The sequence below is a fragment of the Vulpes lagopus genome, chromosome 5 (genome assembly GCF_018345385.1).
Source record: "Vulpes lagopus strain Blue_001 chromosome 5, ASM1834538v1, whole genome shotgun sequence".
Lineage (NCBI taxonomy): Eukaryota > Metazoa > Chordata > Mammalia > Carnivora > Canidae > Vulpes > Vulpes lagopus.
Window position 1 is genome coordinate 113,377,714 of NC_054828.1, and position 25,221 is coordinate 113,402,934.

The following is a 25,221-nucleotide window of genomic DNA, read 5'->3' on the forward strand; positions in this document are numbered from 1 at the left end:
TGTTTTTTTTTATTACTGAGTTTTCAGAGTTCTTTATATCAGAATACAAGTCCTGTGTGAGATTTGCGGTTTGCAAATATTTTCTCCCTATCTGGCATGTCTTTTCATTATCTAAATGCAGAAATTCGTAATCTTGATGAAGTCAATTGTATCAGCATCGTTTATGGGTCATGCTATTGTAGTACGTAAGAAATCTTTTCTTAACAAGACTACAAAGATTTTTTTCCTGTATTTTCTTGGTTTAGTTCTTCCATTTTAGTCTGTGATCTATTTCAAGTTAACTTTTGTATACACTGTGTAGTAGATTGAGTTTTGTTTTTTGGGTTTTTTTGCAAATGGATATACAATGCCCTGGCACAGTTTGTTGAGAAGACTCTTCTTTCCCTATTGAAATACCTGGACACCTTGGTCAAAAATCAGTTGACTCTATATGTTCGAATCTGTATCTGGATTTGCTGTCTTCAGTAATCTATATATCTTTACTTAAGCCAATACAATACTATCCTGATTATTGTGTTTCAGTAAATCTTGAAATCAGGTCATACAACCCTATTTTGGTTCTCTTTCAGTATTTATTTTGCCTATACTAGTTTGTTTGCATTTACATATAAATTTTATAATCATCTCATCCATAACTACAAAAATACATGCTAGGATTCTCATTAGAATTGCACTGAATTAATGTATCAATTTGGGGAGAATTGACATCTTTAAAATATTGAGTCTTTTCACCATGAATAGAAGTATAATTCTCTATTTAGGTCATCTTTAATTTCTCTCCTCAGTATTTTCTACTTTTCTTTGAACATGTCTTACACAGTTTGTTAAAATTATTCCTTGGTATTTCATACTTTTAGGACATTATACTTTTTAAACTTTAATTTCTCATTATCAACCACTAATGTGTATATGAATATAATTGATTTTTGTACATGGACCTTGTATTCTGTGACTTTGCTAAACTTATTTATTCTAGTAGTTTTTTCTTTAGATTTCTAAGGAATTTTTATATAAATAATAATGCCTATAAATAAAGATATTTTGGCTTTTTCCTTTCTCATCTGGTTGGCATTTTTTTTTTTCTTGATTTACTCAATAGCTAAGATCTTTAGTATGATATTGGTTAGAAGTAATGAAGGCAGATATTGTTAACTTGTTCCCCATATTAGAAGAACCTTCATTCTGATGCTATAGGGTGTATGGTGTCAGCTATAGCTTTTTTATATATGCCCTTATCATTACAGACATTTCCTCTTATCTATAGTTTGCTGAGAATAAATGTTGAATGTTGTCAAATGTTCTTTCTGTATCTCATGAGATGATTTTGTGATTTTTGTCTTTTTTAGTGTATTAGTAATGTCAGTTACATTGAGTTTTTTTTTTTTAAGATTTTATTTATTTATTCATGAGAGACACAGAGAGAGAGGCAGAGACACAGGCAGAGGGAGAAGCAGGCTCCATGCAGGGAGCCCGACGTGAGACCCGATCCCGGGTCCCCAGGACCACGCCCTGGGCTGAAGGCAGGTGCTAAACTGCTAAGCCACCCAGGAATCCCCTACATTGAGTTTTGACTGTTGAACTAAACTTGCATTCTTAGAATAAACTCCATTTGGTCATAATGTATTATTCTTTTTATAAATTGACAGAATCAACTAAAATTGTAAAAGATTTTTATGTCTGGTCATGAGAGAGAATGGTCTCAGGGATGATTTTCTTGAGATATTTTTGCTTGGTGTTGGCATCAGAATAATGCTGGCTTCATGAAATGAATTGAAAATATGTTTTTTTCCTATTTTCTGGAAGATTTGTATTATTTGGTATTAGCATTATTTCTTCTTCAAATACTTGATAGAATTCACCAGTGAAGCCATATGTGGACTTGGAGTTTGCTTTGTTGGGAGGGTTTTTATATATGATTTCAATTTCTTTCATAGATAAAGGGCTATCCAGGTTCTCCATTTTTTTTGAGCAAGCTTAGTTTGTTTCTCAAAGATCTTGTCCATTTTATTTAACTTGCTAAATTTGTTACAATAAAGTTTTTCGTAATACTTCTGTATTATTCTTTCAAGATCTTTATACTCTGTAAAGATATTTATACTCTTTCATTCCGGATATTGATACTTTGTGTCATCTTTATTTTTTCCCTGATGAGTCTAGCTTTTAGTTTCATTGATTTTCCTCTGTTGTTTGTTTGCTATTTATTGATTTCAGCTATTCATTATTTCTGCTTGCTTTTGGGTTTAATTTGTTCTTTTTCTAGTTTCTCAAAGTAGAAGTGTAGATCATTGATTTTAGGCTTTTTTTTCTAACATAAATATTTAAAACTGTCAATTTCTTTTGTAGCATTGATTTATCTATTTTATTTATTTATTCATGAGAGACACAGAGAGAGAGAGGCAGAGATACAGGCAGAGGGAGAAGTAGGTTCCACACAAGGAGCCCAATGTGGGACTCCATCCCCGGAATCTTGGGATCAGGCCCTGAGCCAAAGGCAGATGCTCAATTGCTGAGCCACCCAGACATCCCTTATCTATATATTTTAATGTTACATTTTTCACTTCCGTGAAGGTCAGAATATTTTCAGATTTCCCATGGTTTCTTCTTTGACCCATGACCCATGTGTAATTTGGGAATGTTATTTAATTTTCAAATATTTACAGATGTTTTAGATATCTTTGTTACTGATTTCTAGTTGAACGCTCTTGTGATCAGAATATGGTTAATCCTTATTATTTGCAGGCTCCTTATCTCCAAATTCACCTACCCACTAAAACTTGTTGTGACCCCAAAAATAACACTTATGATGCTTTTTCAGTCTTTTTTTTTTTTAATGCTTTGGGTTGTTTTTTTTTTTTTAAGATTTTATTTATTTATTCATGAGAATACACAGAGAGGAGAGAGAGAGAGAGGCAGAGACACAGGCAGAAGGAGAAGCAGGCTTCATGCAGGGAGCCCGACATAGGACTCGATCCCAGGTCTCCAGGGTCACGCCCTGGGCTGAAGGCGGCGCTAAACTGCTGAGCCACCCAGGCTGCCCTTTTTCAGTCTTTAATAGGCACTGAGTGGTGAAAAATTCAAATCTCCCAGTACACGTGTTCCAGCTGAGGTCAAATAGGGCAACATTCTGCCTTCTTATTTTAGCTCTCATATAGCCAACAAATGTCCTTTCCATGGCCTATTTAGTGCCATATCCTTCTCAGTTTTTGTGCTTTTTGGTTGTGATTTCATTGTTTAAAATAATAAGAGCTAGGAAGGGAAAAGTACTGAGTCAGAGTAGAAGTATTTTTAAGATTTCTCTTTCTTCCCCCATAAGGAGTCCTCGTCAGAGGTACCTGAAGAAGAGCTTGGTTGGAGGGCCCAAATAGACAGGAATGAGGTACTTGGGCTAAGAACGCTGATATGTGTAAGACCATAGCCAGCAAGGGATACCTCAGTTATTGACTGCAACTCCCCTTAAAGTCAGTCTCTTGACTGCACACCAAGTCTCTTGTGGGAGGGATCCCTGGGTGGCGCAGCGGTTTGGCGCCTGCCTTTGGCCCAGGGCGCGATCCTGGAGACCCGGGATCGAATCCCATGTCGGGCTCCCGGTGCATGGAGCCTGCTTCTTCCTCTGCCTATGTCTCTGCTTCTCTCTCTCTCACTGTGTGCCTATCATAAATAAATAAAATTTAAAAAAAAATTAAAAAAAAAAAAAAAGTCTCTTGTGGGAAGGACAGCTTTCCCTGTGAGGCCTGCTGGGCAAAAGCCTTTGTAATTGCCTATAGTTGGGCCTGAAAAATCACACATAGGTTTTTGGCCAGGGGCTGGGCTCCTCGGTTTTTACAAATAGTCATGTGGCCACAGTTGTACCTATTTCTCCTTCCCATTCCATATTCCTTTTGCCCTCAGGAAGTACCTCAGCTGGTCATCGTTCTTTGCCTAGCGGGGTGACCTTCATTCCTAGAAGGTCTGGGTCATTTGCAGTCCTGCATGAATTGAGTTGTTGTAGTTTTCCATTAACTAATTACAGGTTGTTTTAGCACCAAAAGACCCCCTAAGAGATCTGTGGTTTTCAAGATGTACTCTTTCTTATTCCCATTGTGTAGTGGTAGCCCAAAGCCCCCTTGGTAATCAGGATTAATAGCCCCAGAAAGGGACTATAATGCTGCAGTAGGGTACTTTGAGATGGTGCCTGCATATCATATAGAACTATCTACAAACCAGGCCTGAGCTCTATCTTCCCTAGTCATCTGATAATAATAAGGAACTCCCCTGAAGCCATAGGGGCAAACAGGGACAGAGAAGGAGGAGTAAGGAAAGTTTGGTCACTTTCTCATATAGCTTGTGTCTTTAGGGTCTGCTCAAACCAATTCTCACATATACCAATTCCATTTGATAATGAAGTTGAATGCTGTTACACTCAATGAACTTTATGGTTTAGTGGGCCAGACAATATCTATTTCATGATGGGCAGCTCAGGTCCCATGGTAAGCTGATGCCCCATGGTTAATTAAGCTTTGAGTCCCTACTGAGGCCCACTAGCTTTTTCTCAGTAGGAGAGTAGTTATTCACAGAGAATGTAGGGGTTTGCTCCAAATTCCTAAATGTCTACTATGATTTGCCTATAGTGTCCTCTCAAGGATTCCAAACACATCTCTATCTACCACTGACCCTTCATGCACCATCAGATCTGAATCATAGGGCCCAAAATAGCTTTTCTTCCTGGGTTCCACTCAAAACTAGTAGCCTTCAAGTTATTCAGTAAAGGGGCTAGAGTAGCACACCCAAGTAAATGTTGCCTCTAAAATCCAAAGAGGCCCACTAGGTGTTATGCATATTTTTCTGTGGTAGGAGGGCCCAGATGCAACAACTTCCCTCCACCTAGGAAGGGATGTCAGCATGCCCCACACCATTGTACCCCTAGAAATTACACTAAGATGAATATGTCTAGAGTAGATGGTACTTCCTGTTCGCCAGATTCATTCAGTGTAATATCATTAATGTAATGAACCAGCATGGTATCTTGTGGAAGGGAAAGACAATCAGGATCTCTACGGACTAAATTATGACATATGGCTGGAGAGTTGATACACCTCTGAGGTTAAGACAGTAACAGTATATTGCCAACTGAAGGCCAGACTGCTTCAGGTAGTCCTTCCTAAGAGCTATTGAGGAAGAAAGCATTTTCTAGATCAGTGAGTGCCTAGCAGAAAAAGGACAATATGTTAATTTGTTCCAGCAATGAAACCACATCTGGAACACCATCAACAATTGTAGTAGTAACTACAATTAATTAAGTTTAAATCTACTGTTGTTCTACAATGATCCATCTATTTTATGCATAAACCAAAATAGGCAAGTTGAATGAATAGAAACTACCACCCCTGTATCTTTCAAGTCCTTGATCGTGGCACTAATCTCTGTAATCCCTCCAGGAATACAGTATTACTTTTGGCTTACTGTTCTTCTAAGTAGAGGCAGTACTAATGGCTTACATTTGGCCTTTCGCATTTTAATATCCCTCACTCCACAGGTCAAGGAGCTAATATGGGGCTAGTTGCTAAGTATGTGTATTCCAATTATGCATTCTAGAAATAACCACAGATGGGTTCAGGGATCCAGTAAGCCCACTGTGAGATAGAACTGAACTAAAACTCCATGGATTTCTTGACTTTATAAGCCCCAATCTTACTGGTGAACCTAGAGAGATATTTTGGGTCTCCTGGAATTAGCATCAATTCAGAGCCAGTGTCCAGTAATCCCGCCAAAAATCTGATTACTATATTTCCCTTTCCCCAAGGTTAATGACCATATAGGATCCCTTTGGGGAAGGCTGGGATGAAGATTAACAGTATATTCCCATTATGGAAATGCAGCCTCCCCTTAATTCAAGAGGTTCTGGGTCTGTAAACTGACTCATTGCAGGGAATTGATGAGGGGCCATAACTTTCTTTGGTGGTTTAGGTTATACCTCTATTTACTAGAACTAGAATTCTCTCATACAGATCAAGTAAGACTATAGCAGACTTACCCATCTATTTCTTTCCTAGGGACACCATGATCAACTAGCCAATGCTATAGGTCTCTGTAAGTCACACTATGCTGATTACTACTTTGGTTCTGCTGTCCATTATGATAACCATACTCAGTTTGCCTTTGGCAGTTAAGTGTTGCTATTTGGCCTCAGCCACCTAGGATCCCATTATCCCCATCATATTTAGGGATCCCAATTGATGGTAGCAGTTCCCACTGTGATTTGTGACCTACAGAGAAGAATAACGACACAGCCCTTCAAGCATGACATCTTCCCCCAAATTGATCTCTTACAGTCATGGTGAAAGATGTGTCCTCTAACCCTTCCAGGTTGGCTGAGCAGGTCTAACATCATAAATCCACGTTAACATTCCAGTTTCCTTAAACCTTTCATTAGCTTCCTCTACAACATACCAACACATTTCTAGCGTTTCAACTTCATTTGATGCTACTTGTTTTCTATTTGTCCTGTTTTTCCTTCCTTCTTTCATTTGGATTAGTCATTTTTTACCCTCACTATTGGGCTTTTACTTTGCTTTACTCTTTTAATGGTTACTCTAAGGTTTATAGTGTATATCCTTAACATATGATCTATCTGGAAATGATGTATCATTTTACCTATAAGGTAAGAACCTTAAAAGAATATACAGCTGACCCTTGTATGATAGAGGTTCAAACTGTGTGGGTCCACTTACACACAGATTTTTATAACTTTTTTTCCTGTAGCTTACTTTATTATAGGAATACAGTATGTAATAGATACACAAAATATGTTATCAACTATTTATGTTATTGGTACACCTTCTGATCAATAGTAGGCTATTGGTAGTTAAGTTGTGGGGGCATCAAAAGTTATAACAGATTTTCTACTGCAAACGGTATCAGTGTCTCAACATTTCATTTCTAAATATATTCTATATTCCTCAGCATATTGCTATTTTTGTTTTCAATAGTCATCTTTTAAGGAGATTAAAAATGAGAAGAGAGTTTTCTATATATACCCACATAGTTACCATTTTGATTGCTCTTTCTTTGTATAGCTCCAAGTTCCCATCTGGTTTGATTTTCCTCCAACCTGAAGAACTTGACATATTCAGTCGCATAGGTCTGCTGGCAATGAGTCTCTCACCTTTTGATTTGTTTGACAGCCTTTATTTCCACTTATTTTTCTAAAGATATTCTTGAGTGCCACAGAATTCTAGGTTCTTGTACTTTATTTATTTATTTTTGGGGGGGTACTTTATGGATGTGTTGACATCATGTCATGGCTTGCATAATTTCTGATAGAAAGTCTGTTCTCAATTTTATCTTTGTTCTTCTGTTTATAATGTGTCTCTCCCCTTCACCGCCCTTGCCCCCACTGTCAGATCTTCCCTTTATTACTTAGTCTTAATCATTTGTTATGGTGTACCTTGGTTTGTTGTTGCTGTAGTTACTGTTTTTTTTAATGTTCATCGGGCATGGCATTCATTGAGTTTCTTGGATAGTGGATTTGTAGTTTTGACCAAATTGGAAACTTTTTGGCCATTAATTCCAATATTTTCCCATCTTCCTCCCACCCCTTCTCTGCAGTTCCAACTTCACCTATGTTAGATTACTTGATACGGTCCCAAAATGAAGCAATTTTTCTTTTTCCATCTATATGTTTTCTATTGCCATGTATTCAAGTTTCCTGATCTTTTCTTCTTTGGTGTATAATCTACTATTAATCCAATCTTGTGTATCTTCCATTTCCTATCTAGAAGTAACATTTGATTCACTTTTATGTATTCAGTTTCTCTTCATTATGTTTCTGCTTTCCTCTACCTTCTTGAATGTATGGCATGCATTTACAATAGCCTTTCTAACATTGTCTGCTACTTCTGTCTTCATTTCTGCATGTCTGTATCAGTCAGTTTGCCTCTTGCAGTTTCATCTCATGCACGTGGTTAACAGTACTCATCCAGAGTTTCAGGGGCCCTCTGTAGGTACCTGGAGTCCTCCTTTTGTGGAGCAGCTGCCCTCCAGGACTCTACTCCACAGGTTCCGGCTGCGCTGGCCTCCCTGCAGGCTCCTTGAGACTTTTGTGGGCCTTCTGCATTTTTACCTCTCACAAGTTGGAGCTTTTTGTTTTTGTTTATTCATTTGAGACACACAGAGCACAAGCAGGGGGAGTGGCAGGAAGAGGGAGAAACAGACTCCCCGCTGAGCAGAGAGCCCAATTCAGGGCTCCATCCCAGACCCTACAATCATGACCTGTGCCCAAAGGCAGATTCTTAACCATATAGCCACCCGGGCATCCCAAGGCTTTTCTTTTTCATCCTCTTTCACATACTTTCACAATAAGGCATGTATCACAAGAGGGATAAAAATATGATTGCAAATTTGTTTCAGCCTCCTCTTACTATTGGGATTTTGTTTCCTTCATACCACAAGACTACACAAAATTGCCTTTTGAACCCCAGCCACCAACAGACACAGGATGTCTGTTTACACAACCCTGTAAAAATAGCCTTTGGAATTTCGGATCCTATCTCTTTAGTCTCTTTCCTCAAAAAAGTTTAGTATAGAGTGGATGCCTTAAGTAGAAAATGAGTTACATTATTATTGGCATATTCCTTTCTCTATAGAAGTACTTTATATGCTACACATCATCACACTGTGAGAGATTTCCCTCCAGCTTTTTGACCCAGCCCTTCCAGCCTCCTATACCACCTTAGAATTCCATGAATGTTCCATGGGAAAGACTAGCTTTGCATTTGCTTTCTTCTAGCTTATGATGTATTGTACATGACCTCCTAAAACTGATCATTTCACTTGCTCCCAGGAGCATCCTTCTGCTTGAGCCAACTCTAATCTTCAGCCCATGCCCAAAAGAATCATATAACCTCAGAAAAGAAAACATCCAGCAATCATCAGTTCACTTCAGGCAAGCTCTTCCCTGTCTGGAATTTTAGTTCATATGGTCCTCATTGCTTCTACCACTCTCTCATAGCTTTATGAATGTATGGTTTTACAGTTTATTCATTTTTGTCTGCAGTTTTGCAGCAAGAATACAGGCCTCATGAGACATTCTACATCCTACTCAGAAATGGAAGCCAGACTTAAAACCTGGTTTTCTATCTAGAGTACATTGTTACACCCTTGCTCAGTGTTACTTCTTCTATTCTTTGAGTCCATAGCTCATAACTTGCCACCTACCAGTCTCTAGTATAACATGGAAAGCTATGCTGAATATGATTTACATTCTAATCTGTTGTGTTCATTTTTACAGGACCAGGATTAAAACCTCCAGAAGAACGGACAATTGAATACTTAGAAGAAGTTGCAGTTAATTTTGCCAAAGGACTATCTGATAAGAAAATCTCCATAAAGAGAGACAAGGGATTAGTAGAAAGTGAGTGTCATTATTAAAGAACTCTAAGGCAAAGGTTCTCTCCAGAGAGTTTAATTTTGTTATAAAATGAGAAGGAGGTAAATGCCTTTTTTTTTTTTTTTACTCTAAGTATAGAGTCATCCTTAAGGAGTGTAACAACTGCTCTAGGATCAAGTCCTAAACCTTACACTGGTTGGTTACAGCCATTTTTTTTTTCAATTTTTTATTTTGGAAAATTTGAAGCATTAATACAAAAGCAGAATAGTATATAATACTGTAATAAACACCCGTGCACCCAACACCCAACTTTAGTATTTATCAACTAATTAAACCATGTGTATAGAAGTGCTTAGGTTGCAATTTGGATTTTGTATATCAAAGTGAAAAGTTCTTTCAGATAACTACAATTATTGCATTTTTATGGAGTTTACAGAACAAACTAAGAAGGGAGACTAGGCTTTTTCCAGTCAGTATCTAAAAACCATTTTCTTTTGCAGAATTGACGTCATATGCCCTGAGTATTCCTTTTGTCAGACAACAGGTTTACAAAAAGGTGGAAGAAAAAGTACGAAAACAGACCAAAGGCCTTTATCCTGCACCTCTGAAAATAATCGATGTGAGTCTTCACCCCATATTCCCACATTTCTCATGTTTCCTCCCTTTATAGAGCAGTATTCTTTATTGCCATTCCGAACTATGTCTTTTGGTACTATAGTTCTTAATTCTGTTATTACAGTACTCACTAAAAATAAAGCAAGCTATGAGGGCTCATAAACTGATTATTTTGGGAATAATGAGTGCTGGGCATAATGAATTTAAAACTACCAGTTATAAAACAGGAAAAAAAAAAAAAACCTGTTATATCAGAATAACAAGGCCAGTAAAATCCTGGGCATTAATTAAAAGGTAGTTGAAACAAAATTGATGGCCTCAGTTGAAAACATTGCAGTACCTAAAATGTCTTATTGACTTCCCCATTGCTGTAATTATCAAAAAAGTGTAATGATACAGAAAAGTTCTGAAAAAGATCAAGGAGGATAAATAAAATGATCACAGGGTTAAGAACTTCTGTCTAAAGGTAGACTTTAAAACTTAGAAACTCTTTAGTCTTCAGTCTTTAGTATCTAAGATTAAGAGAACATGTAATCTAAGACTTTGAAAATGGGGAATAAATCAGCCAACAAATATATTTTGAGGAAAGACACCAAAATGCATAAATAAGACACATGATTCCCTTCCCACACCCATCTCCCAGTTTGAGGAGATTAGATGTGTGTCTGTGCTGGGATGGGTAACTAATGGAAGGGATGTTAGATGCCACCCTGGGATCACTGCCAGATAATTGAACAGAGGAAGATTGCTAAATGCACAGAGGAGGCAACAGTCACTGTAAGCCAGAGAGATTAGGAAGAGCCTCCTATAATATTTTTTTAAGATTTTATTTATTTATTCATGAGACACACAGAGAGAGAGGCAGAGGGAGAAGCAGGCTCCCCGCAGAGAACCCAATGTGGGACTCGATCCCCAGACCCGGGATCACGCCCTGAGCTAAAGGCAGATGCTCAACCACTGAGCCACCCAGGCGTCCCAGAGCATCATAGAATTTGACCTGAGCCCTGGAAAGTGAAGAGAAAGTTGTACCAGGTAGGGTGGGCATTTTGAGCAAAGCTGGAAAGCATGAGGTTCTTCAAGGAACATTTAATGAGATCAGATTTTGTAGGATACTGAAATGTGTGCAAAAAGGCCAAATGAACCCTAGATTTTAGAACTTGGACAATAATGAATTTGGAAATTTGACCTTCATCCTGTATAGATCATAGAGATAATAGTCCTAGTAAGTCATAAACAATTTAGAAAGAGACAAGTAGAGACTTGAAGTTGGAAGCTATCTTGGTCATTCAGACTTGACATTTGAGTAAGACCCCAAGATAGATTAGTAAAGAGGTGAAGGTAGTAAGAGACTTGCCAAAGAGAAGAGATTATGAGTTAAGTTTTAGAAGTGCTGAGTTTAGATGTTTCAGGAAATTCAAGTGACAATTTACACAAAAGATAAGAATGTAGATTTGTTCATATGTGGGTTGTTTTTTTTTTATATCCACTTTTCATTCTCATAAATTGTGGTGATTGAATACAGGGTCAATTCGACTTTTATACTTGGACTTAGGATAGGACTTCCCTCAAATGTTAAGTTGAATTTATAGAATTCATGAGTAACATGACAGAGGAGACCATCGGCCTGAGGAAGAATGCACAGAAGGAGAAAAGGGCTGAGAGTGTAACTATGGGGATGTGCCTACTAACGTAGGAGAGCAAGAGAGAAGCTGGAAGAGCCATTTTAGCAAGAAGGAAGGGAAAACCTTTTCTCAGACTTGAGCAGTGCCAGTGGCAGCTCTTTATCTGCTGGTATAGTGGTCTAGAAGTGGATAAGGAGATAAGAGTTTGAGCTGTGGGACCTCTGTCATCTTTTCCCACTCTGACTTTTATTACTTTCTTCTATTTCATTTCCTTCCATTTTATGCTAGTTTTAGTAGTAGTCTTGGAGATGGAAAATGAAGTCAGTCTTTTTTTTTTTTTTTTTTTTTTTTTTACTTTTTTAAGATTTATTCATCTGTTTGAGAGAGGGGGGAAAAAAGAGCAAGAGAGTGAGCACAAATGAGGGGATAGGCAGAGGGAGAAGCAGACCTCCTGAGCTCCATCCCAGGACCTTAGGATCATGACCTGAGCCAAATGCAGATGTTCAACCAACTGAGCCCCCCAGGTGGCCCAAGAATAAAGTAAGTCTTAAGCAAGCAGCCATTCAGTCCTCTTGTCTTTCTTACTCCGCTTCCAGACTTTTGGCTTACTCTTTGAAGACTGATGAACTAGCAGTTTTATTCACGGTAGTGAGCATCTCACCCATCCCTTGCAACAATGAACAAATGCTTTATGTGTTTTTTAGGTGGTAAAGACTGGAATTGAGCAAGGGAACGATGCTGGCTATCTCTCTGAATCTCAGGTAAAGTACTTTCCTTTGAATTTTTTATTAGCTACTGAAAAAACCAAGATCTAGAACTCTTTATAAAGCTGAGAAAAGGAAAGGTACCCAAAGTCTATCTAAAATGTTTTTCTTAAAAAAAAATAAAAATAAAATAAAATAAAATAAAATGTTTTTCTTCTGGTGACTATCATTTCTCAGGGTTACTCTCAGTGAATAGATGTTAAGAACACCTTAGTGGTCAGTGGTCCCAGCTACTTGAACTTACTCTCAGTAATGAAGGTTTAAGTAGGGAAAGCAGGGCCAGAGTTCTAATTCTTTCAAATGAATCATTGGGAGGTTTTGGTTCTGGAGTTGGGCTGGTTATATTGTGATAAAAATGAATACATTGAGAGAAGAATACATTTCTTACTCATTAGGGCCTAGAGATAAAACTTTGAAGGCCAGCCTCTCTTTGGTGAATTAGAAAATGGAAGGAAATGTTGTGTAGCAACTAAAAGAACACAGAGGAGCATGTGACAAGCCTCACCTCTTCCCACTTTTCCAACAAATTGGTGGTATTATAGATTTAAGTGGTTACAGTTATTTTTAAGTTTTAAGCAATCATTGAAGAATGACTGCTCTTTGATAATAAGACAGAAGGTATCTGAAGAGCTCAGGACATATTCAAGAGAAAACATTTCTTGTACTGGTTGCTTACTACAGTGCATTCTGAGTTAGTCTTTTACCTCCTAACCAGCTACATATATACATATGTACAGAAAAATTGAAGCACAAGTTTCACAAATCATTGTCCTCACTGTGTACATTGTACTCATATTTCCTATGTGTACGACCCACTAACCTCATGACCACTGATGGATCTCTAGCCACAGTTTGAAAATCACTGGTTTACTGAATAGGATACACTGTATCAAGATCAGTAGAACATTGTTGCATGTTCTATTAGGGCATGAAAGCAACTTTACTTGGGGGATTCCCTTTGAAATGCTATTTGTAACCATGTAACCATACCGGTAAATGCTAGTTATATTGATGATGATGATAGCTGACATTGAGACCCAGTCATTTTACTAGCATTCTCACTTAATTCCAGCAATACTGTAAAATAAGTATTGTTTTTCCCATTTTAAGGATGAAGAAAGCTTGACAGCTGTGAAATGGCAGAGCCAGGATTTCAAACTCAGTTCTGTCAAACCTAGACTCTAAATCTCATCTTCCTTTTTTTTTTTTTTTTTTAAATATATTTTATTTAGGGGCAGCCTGGGTGGCTCAGCGGTTTAGTGCTGCCTTTGGCCCAGGGCATGATCCTGGAGACCTGGGATTGAGTCCCATGTCAGGCTCCCTACATGGAGCCTGCTTTTCCCTCTGCCTATGTCTCTGCCTCTCTCTCATGAATAAATAAATAAATAAATAAAATCTTTAAAAATAAGTAAATATATATATATATTATTTATTCATGAGAGACACAGAGAGAGAGGCAGAGACATAGGCTCCCCACGAGGAGCCCAATGTGGGACTTAATCCCAAGACCCTGGGATCACGCCCTCAGCTGAAGGCAGCCACTCAACCGCTGAGCTACCCAGGTGTCCCAAAATCTTATTCTTAACTGCTAATCTGAGAGTGGCTCTCTGTAAGCATTAGGGGACTTTTCAGAGCTATAGGTGTCATGCAGACAGCCTGCTACAACAAAAGAGACCCAGAATTGAGAGTCCTACTGCTAGGATATGAGTTCCAATCCTGCCGCTTGAGGTGTTGTCGTGACTTAATTTCTCTGAGCCTCCTCTTCCCAGTCTTCAACATAAGAGGGTTGATTGAGAGGACCATGAAAGGTCCGTTTTGACCGTAACATTCTAGTCCATGAAAAAGGTTAGCTACCACCACCTCTGGAGCAGAGAATCTAGAGCTTGGGTGAATCCAACCCTTTTCACAGTAGTAGTCAGAAAGTACCACAGGTAAGAAGACATCACGGGGGCCCTGGAGCACTCATGTGTGTTACCTCTACTCTGCAAGGAAATTGGACTGAAGGAACTCCCATCACTGAGACTCTGAAGTTCCACTGTTTTTTTGGTTCTCCTTTATTTTCCAGAAATTTGGAGAGCTTGCAATGACCAAAGAATCAAAGGCGTTGATGGGACTTTATCATGGTCAGGTCCTGTGTAAGAAGAATAAATTTGGAGCTCCACAGAAAGAAGTAAAGTAAGCTCAGCTCTCTGCCTTATGGAGCCTATGTGGGTTTCACTGCAAAGCTAGATTCCTGCCTTCCGTCTTGCCTACATGTCTTCCATCCTGAGCATATTAGATCCCTCTTCCTCCTAACAACTTTCTGGCTTTCAAAGTTCAGCCTGAGTTTTCTCCAGACCTCTCTATTGGCTTCTGTAGCAGTTTTCCTGTCTTACTATTGATGTCCCCTAGAAGTCTGGTTTATGTCCCAAACCAGACACAACTATACGATGTTTACTGATCTTGTATCTTCCTGTGATTTGAGATACCATCCCTGGGAACTCATACTTCTTCCTCATAAAAAAATATATAGCCTCATTCTAATTGTTAAAGGCTTGTCTTTCTAATTTACAACCTAAATATTTTGTTTAATATTTTATTTATTTATTCATGAGAGAGAGAGAGGCAGAAGGAGAAGCAGGCTCCATGCAGGGAGCTGGATGTGAGACTTGATCCCAGGTCTCCAGGATCACAACCTGGGCCAAAGGCGGCGCTAAACCGCTAAGCCACCCAGGCTGCCCTACAACCTAAATATTTAAGATACTATTTGCCTGTTTCATGTCTATTCTTTTTAGCAAGACTTTCAATATTATGCTGCCTAAAAGCTCTTCAACATTTTAAATTTACTAATGCCCCTAAATTCACCTTCTAGCTCAGTGGTTCTCAGCCTGGGGAATGTTGCACCCCAGGGATCACTTGATGATGTCTGGAAACATTTTTTGGTTGTTAATAGGTGCTTCTGGCATCTAGTGAGCAGAGGTCAGGGATATTGCTAAACACCCCATAGTGTATGGGACAAGCCTAAGAATTAGAATAATCAAAAATGTCAGTAATGCCAAGGTTAAGTAATACTGCTTTAGCTGAATTACCGTGAGGGCTTTCAGAGCAACTAATATTACTACTTTCTCCATCTCCTTCACCTTTAGCAACATTACAATCCAAAAAAGAAGATAAGGGATCCCTGGGTGGCACAGCGGTTTAGTGACTGCCTTTGGCCCAGGGCGCGATCCTGGAGACCCGGGATCGAATCCCACGTCGGGCTCCCGGTGCATGGAGCCTGCTTCTCCCTCTGCCTGTGTCTCTGCCTCTCTCTCTTTCTCTCTCTCTCTCTCTCTGTGACTATCATAAATTAAAAAAAAAAAGATAAAACGGGTAGGAAATCTGGGTGAGACAGATAACAATCCTAGCCCAGAGGGCTGATTTCCAAATATAATATGAACTACAACTATAACTACTTCTCCAGCACACATGGTGATCAGTAGGGATCATTACCAGTCTGGTTGTGTTTGTTCTACCCAACATGGAAACAGTATCCTGCAATCAGTAGGTGCTGTAGTACAGTAAGATGGCCACTTAAGCACTTATGTCAGCATCTCTTCATATATTCTACAAAAATCAAACATTAACAAGGACAAAAAAGTCACCCATTCCCCATGCATAGCATAAGTGCAAGGCAGATATGCTACTAACTTCTCATTATGTAAGAGGGAAACCTCACTGTAACAGTAAATAAAAGGAAGCAAGAGAGAAAAGTATTAAGAGTCTTGCAAAATCATACAACTGTGAAACACACCAACTGCTACTTCCTCACCCTACCCCTTTACTCCACCATCCCTCCATCTACCAAAAAATGCCATCAATTAAAGAGACTACACTTTGCAACTGCAGAGTCCTCTTAAATAATGAAACCTAATGAGCTATTCCAGACACCTCCTCCTATCTGTATATACTTCTTCCTGTCATAGGCAGCTAGACATAATGCCATCTGGAGAGGGTATTATTATACCAAATACACGAAAAAGATAGGCAGAATCCACATGCATCTCATATAAGAAGAAGTAAGAAAAAGTATCAAAATACTTACGATTATGAAGATTCTCCCCCCTAAAGCAGTCACAATACAGAAGAAAACTGTAACAAAACACTTCCAAATTTGAATCAAATATCCTTAAATAAGCATTTGCAGATAAGAATCACCTTGAATCAGAAATTCAAAAACTTGGGACACCTGAGTGGCTCAGCGGTTAAAGCATCTGCCTTTGGCTCAGGGTGTGATCCTGGAGTCCTGGGATCGAGTCCCGCATCAGCCTCCCTGCATGGAGCCTGCATCTCCCTCTCCCTGTGTCTCTGCCTCTCTCTCTTGGTGTCTCTCATTAATTAATTAATTAATTAATTTTTAAAATTTTTCAAGAACTCAGAACTAAATGTACAGAAAAACAGGGTGATGCAAGAGTTGGCCTAACTTGGAAATAAATTGGGGAAAAAGGAAATGAGGAATTAATCATAGGATACCCAAGACAGAATAGGGTGAACAGATTTACTAAAACTTGGAAGAATAGGGGCACCTGGCTGGCTCAGTAGGAAGAGCAAAAAACTCGATCTCAGGGTCATGAGCTTGAGCCCCATATTGGGTGTAGAGATGACTTAAATAAATAAACTTAAAAAAAAAAAAAAAAAAGAACCTTGAAGAATTAAAGAAAGGGGATTTTTTTTCTACTTTCCCAGCTGCCAGTGATGCACTCTGCTTCCTCCACTTCTGTCTCTAGGCTCTTCCCCCTTACCTTGGATAATCATTTGAATTCCTTATCTATTTTATTCTTTTAATTAATTTTTATGCAAAAATGCACTTATTCTTTTTAAGAAAACTTATAAAGTTAAATATTAACTGATAGTATTTTGTGTTTATGGTTTGAATATTGTACTATAAAAGGAATCCTCTGTGTGAAGCCTGTAACTGGCTCCTTTCAGTGGTATGACTTGGAGACTGTGCATATTGGTACATATCAGTTAACTTATTCCTCTTAATTTTCTACTGATGGACTGATGGCTCTTTGCAGTTTTTCATGATTACGAACACTGTATGACTGTTCGTCGCAGTTTGTCATCTTATGCATAAATACTTTCATTGGAGTAGATAATGAGAAATAGAATTACTAGTTTGTGGGGTATGTGAGGTTTAGTTTTAATAAATTTGTCCTCCAAAGTAGGACAATACATACTTCCATCAGCCATTCAGTGAAAAAAACAATTTTTGTACATCCTCCCTGATGCTTTTACAATTTTTGCCAACCTGGTGAGGAAAGAATATCTCATTTTAATTTGCATATCCCATGTTATGAGGGAGGTTAAGCATCTTTATTGTCAGTTTGTTTGTTTTTCTAGGGAATTGCACTTTTTTAAAATTTTTATTTACTTATTTATTTATTTAAGATTTTATTTATTTATTCATGAGAGACACAGAGAGAGAGGCAGAGACACAAGGCAGAGGGAGAAGCAGGCTCCATACAGGGAGCCCAACGTGGGACTCGATCCTCGGTCTCCAGGATCACGCCCTGGGCTGAAGGCAGCACTAAACCGCTAAGCTACCTGGGCTGTCCTTAATTTATTTTTTGAGAGAGAAAGCAAACTCACACAAGAAAGATTGGGGCGGGGCGGGGGCAGAGGGAGAGAACTCCAAGCAGACTCATTACTGAGCTCGGAACCCAAACCAGGGCTCAGTTCTGCAACCCATAAGATCATTTCCTGACCCGAAACCAAGAGTCAAACCCTGAACTGACTTGAGTCACCCAGGCATCCCAGAATTGCTTTATACAAGCCCTTCCCCATTTTAGTGGGTTGTCCTTTTTTTAAGTAATCTCCACGCACAATGTGGGGCTTGAATTCTTGACTCTTGGAGATCGAGTCACATGCTGTGCTGCTTGAGCCAGCCAGGTGCCCCATGTCTTTTTTAATTGACACATGCATGTTCTTCATTTCCCAAGTTGTAATTCTTTGCTGCAATATGTATTGCAGATTTCCTCCTATTCTATGGTTGTCTTAATTTTGTGGGGTCATTTCTGTTTGTGACAAATTTTTAGTTTTCATGCAATAAATACCTTTTTTAGCCCTATTCTTTATGTCTCTCTATCCTGTTTTCTCACTGTTTTCCAGTTAATTAAACTAACAATGTAGGGGCGTCTGGGTGGCTCAGTCCATTAAGCTTCCAACTTTTGACTTCAGCTCAGGTCATGATCCCAGGATCATGGGATTGAGCCCCCCCATCAGGCTCCATGCTCAGTGAGGAATCTGCTTGAAATTCTCTCTCCCTCTCCCTCTGCCACTCCACCCCCATGCACACGCATATGATGTCTCTCATAAATAAATAAATCTTGGAGCACCTAGATAGTTCAGTGGTTGAACATCTGCCTTTGACTCAGCTCATGATCCTGACCGGCGTCCTGGGACTGAGTCTTGCATCAGGCTCCCCAGAGGGAGCCTGCCTTTCCCTCTGCCTATGTCTCTGCTTCTCTCTGTCTCTCATGAATAAATAAATAAAATATTTAAAAATACTAATAAATACTGTTAAAAAAAAAAAAACCACTAAACATAGAAATGCATGTGTTACTACAAAGCTACATTTAAAAGATGCTTCCAGAACTTGAAATTAGGTTTCCTTTTCAGGTCATAAACATGATTTTTGAAAATTATAATCAGAATTGTTAGAAATGAAACTTTATCCTAGTATTACAACTCTGTTTTTTTTTTTTTTAAGATTTTTATTTATTTATTCACGACAGACACACACAGAGAGAGAGAGAGAGGCAGAGACACAGGCAGAAGGAGAAGTAGGCTCCATGCAGGGAGCCCAACGTGGGACTCAATCCTGGGTCTCCAGGATCATACCCCGGGCCGAAGGCAGCGCTAAACCGCTAGGCCACTGGGGCCACCTAGTATTACAACTCTAATTTAAGTCTATATAGTGCTGTTAACTTCAGCTTTTATGAAGGAAGATGTTCTGGAAAAATTTTTTTAGTTGTTTACTATGGGAGCATGGCATATTGCTCCAGAATTATGAAAAAATAAAAATAAAAAAGAGAGAGAATAAGCAGATATGCTCTCTGGCCCACAAAATACTTAGAATTTAATTGAAGAAACAAAAATAGTGAATATGAAGCCATTCCAGAATACTGTGGGGTAAGCCAGATGGTCCTAAGAAGTTCAAGAGAAGTTGGAGGGTAGAAAAGGCAGCAATGTGCATGTATGGAGGTATTTGTGGGGAGGGGTGTGATAAGGGCTGGAAGCAAAGAAAACATCCAGGAGAATTTTGATGTAATCCAAGTAAGGGTAATAATGGCACAAATTTCAGAAGAAATTAAAGCTTACTGGAAAATGGTAAAATCAGTAAAATAAGTAGTCAGAAGAAGAGAGATTAGTCTTTGGGCATATCATGGCAAATTGGCTTTTGTTTGGAAACCAGAGATATTCATATTGACATCAACATAAATCAGGTTGTTTTTGTTTTGTTTCAGTGATCTTGTTTTGTTTTCAGTGATCTCCAGGCATAATTGAAGATCAGTATAATTCTGTCTTCTTGTGTAGGCCAGTTCTTTTCGGCCTAACAAATTTTTGCATATAGCTTTGAAAATCTTCTCTCTCTCTCTGCCCCACTCATGCTCTCTCTAAATTAATTAAAAGGGGCTGCCTGGGTGGTTCAGTCAATTAAGCTTCCAACTCTTGGTTTTGGCTCAGGTCATAATCTTAGGGTCGTGAGATCAAGCCCATTGTTGGGCTCCACACTGTGTGTGGAGCCTGCTTAAGATTCTCTCTCTCTCTTTCCCTGCTCATGGCCACTGTCTGTCTCTCTCTAAAAAAATTAAAAATTTAAATTAAAATAAATACATTTGAAAATATATTTTTATGGGCAAAATTTAAATTTTTATAAATAAAAATTTAAAATACTTCATAGATAAAATTTTAGATAAATTTATAGATAAATTCATAGATAAAAATTTTTATAGGAAAAATTGTTTAAAATACCTTGTTGTGCCCACTTTTGTTGGTTTATTGAATAATTTGGGTGATCTCCCACTTTTACTAAAATAATTACCAGAAGTCATTCGTGCTTTCCTTCTAGGGACCTAGCCATTCTTGGTGCAGGGCTGATGGGAGCCGGCATTGCCCAGGTCTCTGTGGATAAGGGCCTGAAGACCATACTTAAAGATGCTACGCTAACCGGGCTGGGCCGAGGACAGCAGCAGGTGTTCAAAGGGTAAGCCAGCTCTCTGTCTCTATCAGCAATATGCTGTTCATTTTTTGCCGTTATGGATTCCTTTTTCCTAAACATGGTGGGTACTGAATGCTCCATGGTTAAGCTATTTCCTTTGACTTTTAGAAACACTGATTCCTTTCCCTTAGTTTTATTGTACATGTTACAGTGTGCAGTAAAATGTAATGTCTACCTGCAGAAGAGAAAACTACCAGATATTTTTACATGCCATTTATTTCGTGCTTTGGTATCAAGACTAGAAGGTCTCATGTTTGTGAATTTTGGTAGTTTCCATATCACTGCTGTATTATTAGGAAACACTGAAACAGCACGACATTGTGGAAGATGAGGAGGTGGGGAAGTATGCCAGAACTGCACATTGAGGGTAGAGCTGGGATCAAAACTCTTGAACCTTCTATTTCTTAGCTGGCACAACTGTAGAGAAGCAGGAAAAGAATTTGGTTCCACAATGTCTGAGGCTTTACAGACTGTGTCTCCTTCTTATCACTGAATTAATAAAAGGTCAATACTACTTTCTCTCCTGCTCACCTACCCCTTCTCACCCCGGGGCCAAACGCTGCCTGTTTGCAGAGTGGGGGGAAACCAAGCAGCCACTTGTGCAGACTGGGAATTGGTTTCAGGCCAGTTCTGTGCTCCAGTATAATGGACAAGCTGGCTGCACTTAAACTGTCCTTTTTTTTTTTAACAGTTTGACAATTTCTTTTTTCTTTTTTTTTTTTTTAATTTATTTATGATAGTCACACAGAGAGAGAGAGAGGCAGAGACACAGGCAGAGGGAGAAGCAGGCTCCATGCACCAGGAGCCCGACGGATTCGATCCCGGGTCTCCAGGATTGCGCCCTGGGCCAAAGGCAGGCGCTAAACCGCTACGCCACCCAGGGATCCCCCACTTAGACTGTCCTATGCATGACTTTTAGTCAAATGAGGTTTTTTTGTTGTTTCTCATATAGGTTATGTAGCTTCAGCATGTTTGACCTCATTTCTGCAGAGAGATTATGTTGCTACTGTCATCCTATACAAGATGTGGCAGGTTTAATCATTTTGGCAGATTATTGTAAGATAGCAAGGAGTTGGAGTAAAAGATTCGTGACAAAAAAAAATTTTTAATTGGCATGTGCTTGATAACATAGCCCTGAGACTAGCATGTAAACATCCCCAAACACCATCACATACAGTCACCAAAATGAGAAATTGCTGCTCTAAAATAGATCCCACCCTCTGTCTCTTTTGGATTTAGGTTCCCCAGCTTTCCTTTGTGCCTCAGAAACATCAGGCTCTGGCAAGTGCCCCTTACCGTGCTACTGACTTAGGACATAAATGTTTCCCATCCTCTCTTGAAAACAGTTTCATTAGGGATTAGAATTAGAGCAACTAGTAATGTTTTGAGTTCTGATAAGCATTTCGTTTGCTAACTGCTGACATGGTTGTCAGAAACCAAGAGATTTGAACCCATACTTTTTAAGACTTTGAATACTTCTTTGAACTTACCTTGTGGCTTTAATTTTTCTTTTAGTTAAGGAAATTAGTGAATGGGATTCAGGAAAACTCTAGGTCAGTTATTCTGAAAGTGTGGTCAGATTAAAACCTAAGAGAGCCTACTTTTCTTGGCAGTGAAAAGTAATCGGTTAAATGTTTGAGTAGCAGGAATCCTTTTTATCTCCCTGTGGGAAAGAAGAAACCTTGAGTTAATATTTTATGTAATCAATATAATGTGCTACTTATACTATGTGCCGACTGGGAAGTAGATTAAGAATATAAGAAAATAATGCTTGGTCTCGGTTTTCCAGGAGATTACAGTTACAGAATAACAAAATGATGTGTAATCAGGTAAAATAAGTTCATGTGGTCTAGGACACCTGTTGGGTGTTTTCTCTGTTATAGGTACAGAGTTACCAGAGCTGCATCTTTGTTTTGCCATTCTAGTATTTGTGTCTACTCTTCTTGGCAAATTTAACTATTTTTTGAGTGATAGAGTTTATGTAAGTTTCACTTGTAAAGGCATCTTATAGTTTGGGGCCAACCTATCTTTCTCCTAGTACCTAGCCATTTGACCATGAGTCCCTCTGAGCCTGTTTAAGCAACCCTTCTCTCTCAAAATGGGAGTAATAGAATTATCTCATAGAGTTGGTAGAAACACATAGCACAATGTCTGGCCCATGGATGCTCAATAAATGGTAAGTCTCCTTTTCTCTATTTTTTCTAGATTGAATGATAAAGTGAAGAAGAAAGCTCTAACATCATTTGAAAGGGACTCCATTTTTAGCAACTTGACTGGGCAGCTCGATTACCAAGGTTTTGAAAAGGCTGACATGGTGATTGAAGCTGTTTTTGAGGACCTAAGTCTTAAGCACAGAGTGCTAAAAGAAGTGGAAGCAGTAAGTATGAGGCCTGTTGTACATGAATTCTCATTTAGTGAGTGGAGGACAGATACAGGTGTTCTTAAAAGGCAACTTGTGGTTCTTGTTATAGGGCTGTTCATGTCCAAACATCAGTTTTTTGTGAACTCATGCACAGTATATATGTTACAAAGGTCAAATCTGGGTCTTCAGGCAAGAAAATCAAGTAGCACAGGGTTCATTAGCATTCTGTGGGAGTTTGGTCACCCAGACCTACAGGGAGCCTCATGGAGGATAGCCAGCTGTGTTGACATTCTGGGTTGGCTACAAGCCATAACTAAACTTCAGATCTAGCCAGCACAGGAGGTAGGGGAGGAATTATTGCTCCAGGCAGGTTTCACATGCTTACTTTGTGGAAATGCTTTGGTCTTGATCCCAAATGTTCTACATGCCATGAACAAAACAGGTACCTGTATTGAGTGGTACAAGGAAAGAGCCCAGAGAGGAACAAATGACAGTAACCTGAGTACAAGGTAGAACCAGGGTCTGGAGCAGCAGCCTACAGTTAAATAAATGTGGGCTAGTAGATTGTGCAAATAAAATGAAACTGGCTTGGTAGCACTCCAAGTTTCTGGAGTAGTGGCCATACTCTTAAAGTGCCCTGTGAGTGAGGGCAATCCCTGCTCTACCACAGACTCAGCCTACAGAGGGTTTAGAAACTAAAGACAAGGTTGGGAAAGAAACAAAAGATAAGCAGCCGGCCTGGGACAGCTTCCACTTTGGAATCCCTGCACTGGAAAATCTTTCCTTTTGACAAAGGGTAATGTAGATTCAGCTGAGAGAGAGCTGAGTGGATTTGTATTCCATCTGTACTAAGTGGCATTTCAGCACAGATACATAAGTGGTATCCCAGGGCTTTGAGGGCACTGCTGAGCCAGTGGCAGGCAGATTCCAGAAGCTGACACAGGCAGCATGGAGAGAGGAGCTTTACCAGTTGACTAGGTGTTGGTATTTGCTTCTGGAAAATTAGGGTTGCAGTTGGGAAACTAGTGATCAAGGAAAAGAGAAAGAGGGATCAGATCAAGAGGAGTGCAGACTCCGAGCAAACCTTTACAGCATTGCCTCTGGCTTCCAAGAGGGCAGAAAACGGGGCTTTTTAAGGCCTGGCCCAGAGCTTCAGAGTGTCACTCCTGCTTTCCATTGGTAAAAGCAAGTCACAAGATTCAAGAGGGAGGAAGCAGACAATACCTCTGGAGCAGGGGAGAGCCACGTGTGAACCAGGAAGGGAGGACTGTTGCCTGCTCTCTTTGGAGACATTGGTCCACTCTTCATGGAGACTTTCCCCACCAGAATAAGATGCCATACCTCTCAGACATGCCACTTGAGACTCTTCCTTGTGGTCACGCTCTGCTTTCGACTTCACACTTCTGATTAAAATCATGGGGGCCTGATCACAAGCTGATTGCTGAGCCAGGTTTTGTCCAACAGGCACCTCTCTAGGTTTTTCCCTTTCTTCTTTATAAAAAAATCTTGATTTGGTATTTAACCTTTATCCTCCTTATAATTGATGTTATTTTACACTCAGCTCTTTAGTGTGTTGCATGTATTTTGAACCTTGATTCCTGTCTCTGATGTTAGGATTTTGCCTGTCCCGGTTTGCACAAATTTGACAGGTGTGCCTTCCGTGTGTTTTATGCATGCAGCTGAATAAAAATTGAATAACTTGGGATCATGAACAGAATGCTGAGACAGTCTATGTTAGAGATTTTTCTCCAGGGTGATAAAGCTAACAGTTAATAGTATTCATGTGCCGTAGATTAATTACAGTGGTGTCCAGTTTTCTAACAATACCCTGTATAAAATGAGCTAGGCATGCATGTTATGACTTGTTCTTAGAAAAGTAAAGGGTGCAGGTATCATGAACTTCTGGATTCGAGGGCAGATCTGAGCAAGAAGAGGGATTGGCACATAGGCTGGATCTTGAAATGAATGAGATTTAACTCAAGGTGATCTCTTCAGTGTTTATCTGAAGTGTCTTATATACCTAACTGCTGAGATGTAGTCTCTGGGTTAGGAAGGATGCTGAGCCAGAGATGGAAGGAGGCTGAATGGGAAAGAGAACAAGGTCACACACAGAAGCCCTGGGTGGTTATAAATATCAGGTGAATAGTGTCTCCTGTCTGAGTGGCTGTGGGGAGAGCAGGGCCAGGCCCAGGTCTCATACTTTAGCTTTGCTTCAGACTCCAGTCATCTCCCGGGTTTATGTGACATTCTTA

The 25,221-nt window shown here is 39.3% G+C and overlaps 1 protein-coding gene across 1 annotated transcript in view; it reads left to right on the forward strand.

The window, feature by feature from the left end:
* Nucleotides 1-25,221, forward strand: part of HADHA (hydroxyacyl-CoA dehydrogenase trifunctional multienzyme complex subunit alpha) — a 48,778-nt gene that overhangs the window by 16,524 nt on the left and 7,033 nt on the right. Inside the window, exons 8-13 of the mRNA XM_041754649.1 lie at nucleotides 9,266-9,388; nucleotides 9,865-9,983; nucleotides 12,306-12,362; nucleotides 14,431-14,540; nucleotides 20,458-20,592; nucleotides 22,813-22,984. Of these exons, the coding sequence (XP_041610583.1) occupies nucleotides 9,266-9,388; nucleotides 9,865-9,983; nucleotides 12,306-12,362; nucleotides 14,431-14,540; nucleotides 20,458-20,592; nucleotides 22,813-22,984 (716 nt within the window). The remainder of the gene's footprint in view (nucleotides 1-9,265; nucleotides 9,389-9,864; nucleotides 9,984-12,305; nucleotides 12,363-14,430; nucleotides 14,541-20,457; nucleotides 20,593-22,812; nucleotides 22,985-25,221) is intronic.